Source organism: Bidens hawaiensis, unplaced genomic scaffold (assembly GCF_021521415.1).
Source record: "Bidens hawaiensis isolate Kalapana, Puna unplaced genomic scaffold, B.hawaiensis_p1.1 tig00025194_1, whole genome shotgun sequence".
NCBI classification, from domain to species: domain Eukaryota; kingdom Viridiplantae; phylum Streptophyta; class Magnoliopsida; order Asterales; family Asteraceae; genus Bidens; species Bidens hawaiensis.
The window spans coordinates 39212-47099 of record NW_027494013.1 but is presented as its reverse complement, the minus strand read 5'-3'; the positions used below and the strand labels follow the sequence as shown (position 1 = coordinate 47099).

The window sequence follows — 7888 nt, the reverse complement described above, 5'->3', positions numbered from 1 at the left end:
GTAACGAGCAAGAGGCTGTTTGAAGTACGTAAAATGAAACTTCATGTGTGTGATCCCGAAGATTGTTAGCCTTACGCACAAGGGTTAAATCTCGTGATCAAACTCTTGTGTTGTTGCTGTAAGTAAAAAAACATATATAACGGGTTTGATCAAACTCTTGTGTTGTTGCTGTAAGTAAAAAAACATATGTAACGGGTTGATCAAAAGTAAAAGTGGCTAATATTAAAAGTAAGAGTTGAATGTTCACTTGCAGTAATTATAGATTTGAATTTAGTCATGTTCATGCGTATTACCCTAAATGTGTCCATCTGACGACGGGGAGTGCTGCCATCATGTCTTGCAAATTTGCAATGATGCACATGGTATTGTCGGTCGATAACACTATCACTTGACAATAGTTGTAAACGATCGAATGTTTAGCAACTTGTAAATTTTTCAACAAAGATGCGTGTATGTTATTATTTTATGACCAACTATTATTTAAGAACCCACACAAATACATATTTAATAAACCCTAAAATTGTATGCAAAATATACATATATATGAAATCAAATAATCAAATGTTGAGTTATACATTAGTCCATATCCATTAGGCAAATTCATATCCTACTCCCAAGACATAAGAAATTTTTGGTGTGTTCTTTTATTAGTTTATTTTAGATAACTCATATAATAATACTCTTTGATAACTCAACCATTTGGGCTTGGGCTGGGGTTCATTAGATTGTAAATTAGATGTTTGCAACTTTGCATAATTGCATACCTAATTTTTTATTTTCCTGACCAAGTGAGCCACCCATTTTTTCAACATCACAATGCAATATGACCAAAATAAAAGAAAGCCCCACAAGATGCATGCATTAGATAAACATAATAAATCAAGATGTAGAAAGAGAAGAAAAGTAAGTTTGTCTAGAAGAAGAAACTGGAATATATACTAACATGGAGATGTCATGCATAAGTCATGTCACAACAATAAAGATTTACTAGTAACATGTGGAACCATATAATCTGTTGATATACATAATGAGAGTACTTCAATACTATATAACATATACTTATTTTAGTGTTAATTTTTTCTACTTAGGTACTATTTGGTAATTTTGTGATGTCTAAACAATTAAAAGGTAAGCTCTGAATCATATAATCATGTTTCCAAAACGTACTCATTAAAAAGCTCTATAAACCATTAAAATATGTCTTTTAATGAACCAAACACACTCAACTTCTTACCGAACAACCCCCTTAATATATATATCTTCAAAGTTTACTTTAAAGCCAACATAACAATTTCAAAAAATAAAATAAAAAAACGTGGTTTACATTGGGTTCTTTTGGTCGGGTAATGACAAAGTAATACATTTGAAGCTAAAAAACATGATAGTATTTATATCCATCATGCCATTCCCATGTTATGCTATTTTATTCGTCCGTATCTTTTGAAAAAATAACTGATTTCTTTGCATTAAAAGATAGATTATATTTTATCAACTAAGAGATCCCGTGCATCAGTTTTAAGTAGAAAACCGCATAAACACGTGTACATGATACAAAAGAGAGAAATAAACGACTTATATATTACAACTAAAGCAATATGTACAACATATATAGCAGAACTGTATGGGCTCGTCTTCGCTTTTTATTATGCCTAATGAATTTGATACACAATTGTTTACATATCTTAACGAAAACAACTCATTAATGTAAATATGCAAGTAAAGAGGCTATATCAACATACCGTCACGTTTAATATACATTTATTACGTCACGTTCGACTTTGCTACAAGAACAAAGTACAATAACCACCAATAATACAAAATCCAATACCATAATTTACACATAAAACACCTGCCCAACATTCAAAAGACTCTCATGAGGAACATTAAAGATAACACTATGCTCCCTGCAAATCTTCCTCAAAAACGCGTATACATAATCAATACTCAACTTCTTATAGAAAGTTGAATCCCGCCTCGCTCTCACAATTGTATTCCCCATAATATGCACCACCCCAGCATCTCTACAACTCGTTAAAAACGCCATTTCATCAACCTCTCGTTGACTACTCACCTGCCCAGAAGATGATCCCGAGTGTACAACATTTAACGGTGATTTGGCCGGCACTATAGAGTCACACGATGAAATCGTGAGGTCAACAACCGAAGAAAAGGTGTTAACGGTGTTATCGGGTAGTAGGAAATCTTTAGAGCGGTGACTTTGTTGACCGTACAAGCTATAATCATCCGAGTCTGACCCGCCTTCCATCATTGACTCGAGTCTCACAAACATGAACAGATTATCAAACAGTTTCTTTTCAAACTCATCGTCTTTTTTGTGAAGATCTTTGTAACCGTACCGTGCAACGCATCTAAACATGTGAAAGTTCTTCGGCCCGATTCTTTTCACGAGAAATCTTTCGTCTTCAGGAACTGTGTAAACCGGGAGGTATTTCACACACACAAAAACCACCACCGAGTGGATGGCGGGTAGGTTGGTTATGAAATGTGAGAAGATATGTGGGACACCGCTAGCGAGCTCGGTGTACACGAGCCCGATTCCCGGGACACGAACGAGCCCGAGACTTGGACCGAGACCGAGAATCCATGTCATGGAGATTTTACTGTGCATTTCAAACTCATATCGTTTGACTGTACCGTAATGCCAGACGTACATGATGAAAAGGAAGACGGCGGCTATCACAAGTGGGACCCACCCGCCTTGGTCAACCTTAAACAGAACAGCGGAGAAGTATGTGCATTCGACGATTAAGGATAAGGCGGCAAAAATGAAGACGAGAATCCAGTGACATCGCCATACTAATAGCATGATTAATATCATGAGGAAAGTTGTTGCTAGCATGACTATGACGACCGCAGTTCCTGTTAACACACGGAATACAAATCGCTGTTAAATTTCTAGCAAAGTAGTTTAGATTTTATGTTTTAGAAAAATGTGTTTTTAATGCATGCAACCTTCTAAATTGTTTTCATTAAAACATCTAGAGTTTTACTGTGATGATAACTTTTCTGTAACCATAATAAACGCATTAAGTGATTGTAAATATAAAAAGTAGGAAATGGATAATAAAGTGGTTGCCAGCCGATCCGGTCCATTTGACTCGTTTCAACTAGGGGTGTAAATTTATGACATGACACGAACCAACCACAAAATTCTTAGGTTTGGGTTTAGTCTAAAGTCTAAAACTCTAAAGAGGTTCGAGTCAATTTTAGGTCAAACCAGCAACACATTATTTTAAATGGGTTGGATCCAGGTTGACATGATGGTTCATGGGTTGACCCGTTTAAACTACCTATTTGTAACTGTGCTTTAATTTCATAATTCAAAATGGTTGATTAGTTTATGCCAAAATTAAAACATATTTGCTTTATATAAATTTGTATATTTTTTGTAATTTATAATTTTGGAGTATTAATACCCAAAAATAACAAAAAAAAAAAGGTTTAAACAAGTAGTGTTCGCGTTAACCTGTAAATATCATGTCATGCTCGGGTTAATGCGCAACAAGTTTTTCGGATCCGACTCATGTTTAGGTTCATATCAAATTTCCGGGATGTTGGGTTCGACCCCTAAACCAACGAACACGACCCGTTTACACCCATAGCTGCAACCCAAATACGTTTGAAAAATATTAACCAACCCACCTATCTTGCAACCTCTAACCTATACTACATAGAAAAACAAACAATTTGAAAGATAATGAATACAAGAAATGAACAATTGAACAAAACATATACTCACCGTACGCGTTCCCGATTTGGCTTTGATTTTTGAATCCAGCCGTCACAATAATACAAAGAACCATAAGTATCCAGTTAATATCCGGAATATATATCTGCCCGAGAAATTTACTCGATGTGTGAATAACCTTCACTCTCGGAAAACAACCGAGCGAATTCGCCTGCTTAATTATCGAAAATGTAGCCGAAATCGTCGCCTGACTCGCAACAATAGCAGCTAGCGTAGCAATAATAAACATCGGCCAGTATACACTGTCTGCAAAACAATATAATTATATAAAAACAGCATATTCATTTTTTAAATAAAAATAACTCCGCAAAATATAAACCTGGGATGGATCGATAGAACGCATCCGATGCATGATCCTTATTATTCATTAGATAGGCTGCTTGTCCAGAATAGGCTAACAGAAGACACGGAAACACAACAACTGTAAACGCCAGCTGGATTGCTGACACCGGAAAATGTGCCAGGTCAGCAAAAAGTGCCTCCGTCCCGGTTATACTAAGCATGATCCCACCGAGCGATGTCCAACCATTTTTTCCTCTTCTTTTGAAGTATTTAAAAATATAAACAGGTGAAAACGCACGTAACACCCCGCTATCGTGTTTCCAGATATTATAAATTCCGATTCCTCCAATTAGAAGAAACCAAAGCAAGACGATTGGAGCAAATAGCCACGCGACTTTATCGACACCGTAATGTTGTAGGCTAAATAAGCCTACAAGTATTACAACTGCAACTACCACAACAACGTCTGCAACAAACAATAAATTATAAAATGGAAACAAAATCCATAATCTTTTAAACCAAAAAGTCAAATACACGGTGTTTGAGACATACCATTGCTCATTCGAGGGTGGTCTATCTTGATGCCACCAGAAGCCGATAAAACTGGTATAAATGCGTAATTCTGTTAGATATTTCATAACGTGTAGTGTATAAATCCTTTAGATAATTAGTTTCATAGAATCTGTAACAAAACTCATTATGTATGGGTAAGGTAAACTTACTAATCACCATCACCTTTCTTTTAACCTAATTGGGAGATGTTTATTAAATGACCGTGAGAACCCGTTACTAGTAAACTAAGGGGACCCCACCGGTACCTTGCTAACCAATGGGGTCAAGTAAAACAAGGGGTGCACATGGGTCGGTCTTGGGCTCAAACAGAACCAAAAACATGGTTTTTGAGTTTTTGTAAACCGTTTGATTTTGGTTTTTCAGTTTTTGGTTTGGAATTTTGGATTCGCTTTGGGTCGGTTTTGGGCTTAAGCAGAACCAAAAACACAGTTTTTAAGTTTTTGGAAACCGTTTGGTTTCTGTTTTTTCGTTTTTGGTTTGGGTTCGGTTTTACCATTTGGGCTTGAAATTTTTGGGCCGAAAATAATTGGCCCAAAATAATGAATTTGGCCCTAAATCATTTTGCTAATTAATGAGTAATGAAAATCTATAAAATTCAGTTCGGTCCAGTTTTAATTAAAAGCAGAACCAAAACTGAACTTAAAATTCGGTCTTTTACAAAAATATAAAACCAAACCATTGTTATTGTTTGGTTTGGCTTTCGGTTTCATGCACACCGGTAAACACAACTTAAGGGAGTTAAAGGGAAAAACCAGTGCACCACCCCTTTGAAGGTCTAACAAATTTTAGTCGCTTAATATCACATAATCATTTTCAAAACGCAGCACTTTAAAACCAGTTTTCAAATTTAAAAAATAATTAGTCAATTTTACCAGAAATAGCAGGAGTTAGAATCCCATCTCCAATCGCCATACAAGTGCCAACCAGGACAAGTAAAAGAAGTGCATTCTTTTTAAACACATCTCCTTCCAACCACCTTCTTGTTTTTGCAGCAAACGATTTCTCATGAATCCTGCTTCGACTATAAGTCGTCAACTCCTCATCCGTTTTATGTTGATTTGGAATCGTATTAACTTTTGCATGCCGACACAATAATGAGTAAAGTGCAAAAGTCCCACCTACATATGTAACATAACTAAGAAATAATAGTACAGAGTAAATGCTCATTAATATTATATGTCATATAGAGAGAAATAAGTACCTTGACCATTGTCATTCGCGCGACAAACTATGAAAACATATTTGATGAGAGGTACAAGGGTAAGAGAGTAAATTATCAACGAAAGTGCACCGACAATGTCTTCCGTGTCAGTGATTTTATCAGGAAAAGTATTGTAAAATACATACAATGGTGAGGTTCCCAAATCTCCATACACAACTCCAAGACTTTGAAATGAAAGTTGAAGTAGCAAAAGTGAAGAGAATTTCTGCATAAAAAGATAATAACTTTAGCTTTCTTGATATCTTTTATTAAGATCACATTAAGCACAATTCACATTTTCTTGATCAATCTAGTCAACAAGAAGTCAACAAACATACAATACCATAATCAAGACTCAAATTACTATAAATAAATCCCAAATCAGTTATAAATAAAATTGAACCCAAATCACGACAAGCATTGAAGAACCAAAAAGAACAACACCAACACAAAATCTTGAAAAAGTTTACTCAAAAGTAGCTAAAAAGGTTACCTTTTTTCTAGAAGAAAGTACGAAAATTGAAAGTTGTCAAGAACAAATTAAGCACAATTCACATCTTCTTGATCAATCTAGTCAACAAACACACAATTACCACAATCAAATATTCAAATTACTCTAACATGAACAAATTCCAAAGCAATCACCTTTTCTTCAAATAAAATTGACCCAAATCAAGACAAGCATTCAAGAACCAAAAAGAACAACATCAACACAAAATCTTGAAAAAAATTATCAAAAAGTAGCTAAAAAAGTTAACTTTTCTCTAGAAGAAAGTACGAAAAATCGAAAACTGCAAGTTATCAAGAACAAATTTAGCACAATTGACATTTTCTTGATCAATCTAGTCAACAAACACACAATTACCATAATCAAGATTCAAATTACTCTTAACAAGAACAAATCCCAAATCAATTAAAATTAAACCCAAATCAAGGCAAGCATTCAATAAACAAAAAATCTTGAAAAAGTTAAAAAACTGAAAAGTAGGTAAAAAAAAGGTTACCTTTTCTCTATACATATTTTTAAGCCTACCAGCTTCTTCATCCATTGGCTGATCAATTTTCTGCTCCAAAGCCCACATCCCACCTTTTGACTCATCTTCTCCACTCATATCAGTCGCCATATCCAATCAATCACAATTACAATTCTCTAATACCTCTTTATCTACTCTAGCTTCAATCAGTTCATAAAACAGCATCAATCAACAACTAAACAACCATCCATAAATTGGAACAATACCCACTTTCAAAATCCCAATTTCAACACGGGGTCACCTCAATAATCAAAATTCAACAAGACCCACTTCAATTCGATTATCTTTTAACCCAAAAGATTTGATTTTTATTGGGTTTTTCAAGAACCACAAATCGAAGAATAGTACAAAGAAGTAGAAGAAGAAAAAAGTTTGTTGCTTTGGTGTTTGTTATAATTCAAGAAAGCAATAATGGAGTTAAATAAATAAATAAATAAAACTGAAACTCTGTAGTTGCTTTCAGGGTATCACGATTGTAGACGTCACAGATGTTTAAATATATATTGTGGATGCTGACAATTTATAGATCTTGATTATTATTATTATTATTATTATTATTATTATTATTATTATGTTTATTGATATTATATTAGGAAAAAAAAGTAAGTATGAAGTTACAAGATTAAAATATTGGGTTGAACAACGTTGGGAGTATTCCAAGTTCAGTTTAAGAATGGTTAAGGTTGTTTGGATTAAAATAGTGGTGTATGTTTGCCACTAATTAGGTATAATGGAATGAGTAGACTAGCATTGCGTGAGTTTTACAAGCATATACACTTTACTAGAATACAAATCTTTTGTAGATCACACTTTGAAAGAAATGAGAAAAAGTTAGTCATGGAAATGGAAATGACCATCAAGAATAATGTTTAGAGCCGGGTTTTATACGATATTGAGTCGGGTCAATAAATAGTACAATTGGTAATACCGACATGTTTAAACTGGTTTTTAAAATACAACTTAAACTTAAAATATAATCCGAAACTATATAATTCTATAATTAAAAATCAATGTCTAACATTTTTTAAA

General features: G+C 34.2%; 1 protein-coding gene across 1 annotated transcript; it reads right to left on the bottom strand.

Annotated features, from left to right (window-relative positions):
• Positions 1-1744: 1744 nt before the first annotated feature.
• LOC143571098 (potassium transporter 11-like) lies at positions 1745-7266 on the bottom strand. Its single transcript, XM_077056608.1, has 7 exons — positions 6830-7266; positions 5826-6051; positions 5497-5742; positions 4604-4654; positions 4089-4517; positions 3761-4015; positions 1745-2880 (listed from the first exon to the last, which is right to left on the bottom strand). The coding sequence occupies exons 1-7, from the start codon at positions 6947-6949 to the stop codon at positions 1835-1837; spliced, it is 2373 nt and encodes a 790-aa protein (XP_076912723.1). The 5' UTR covers positions 6950-7266; the 3' UTR covers positions 1745-1834.
• Between the last annotated feature and the right edge of the window lie 622 nt (positions 7267-7888).

Bases quoted from the DNA above. Each gene is read 5' to 3' on its own strand.
- LOC143571098 (XM_077056608.1), bottom strand. From the start codon at position 6,949: ATGGCGACTGATATGAGTGGAGAAGATGAGTCAAAAGGTGGGATGTGG. The intron at 6,052-6,829 runs GTAACCTTTTTT...CTTTTTATGCAG, and splicing joins AAAATATGTATAGAGAAAAG to AAATTCTCTTCACTTTTGCT. The intron at 4,655-5,496 runs GTAAAATTGACT...CATTTATACCAG, and splicing joins TCTAACTCCTGCTATTTCTG to TTTTATCGGCTTCTGGTGGC.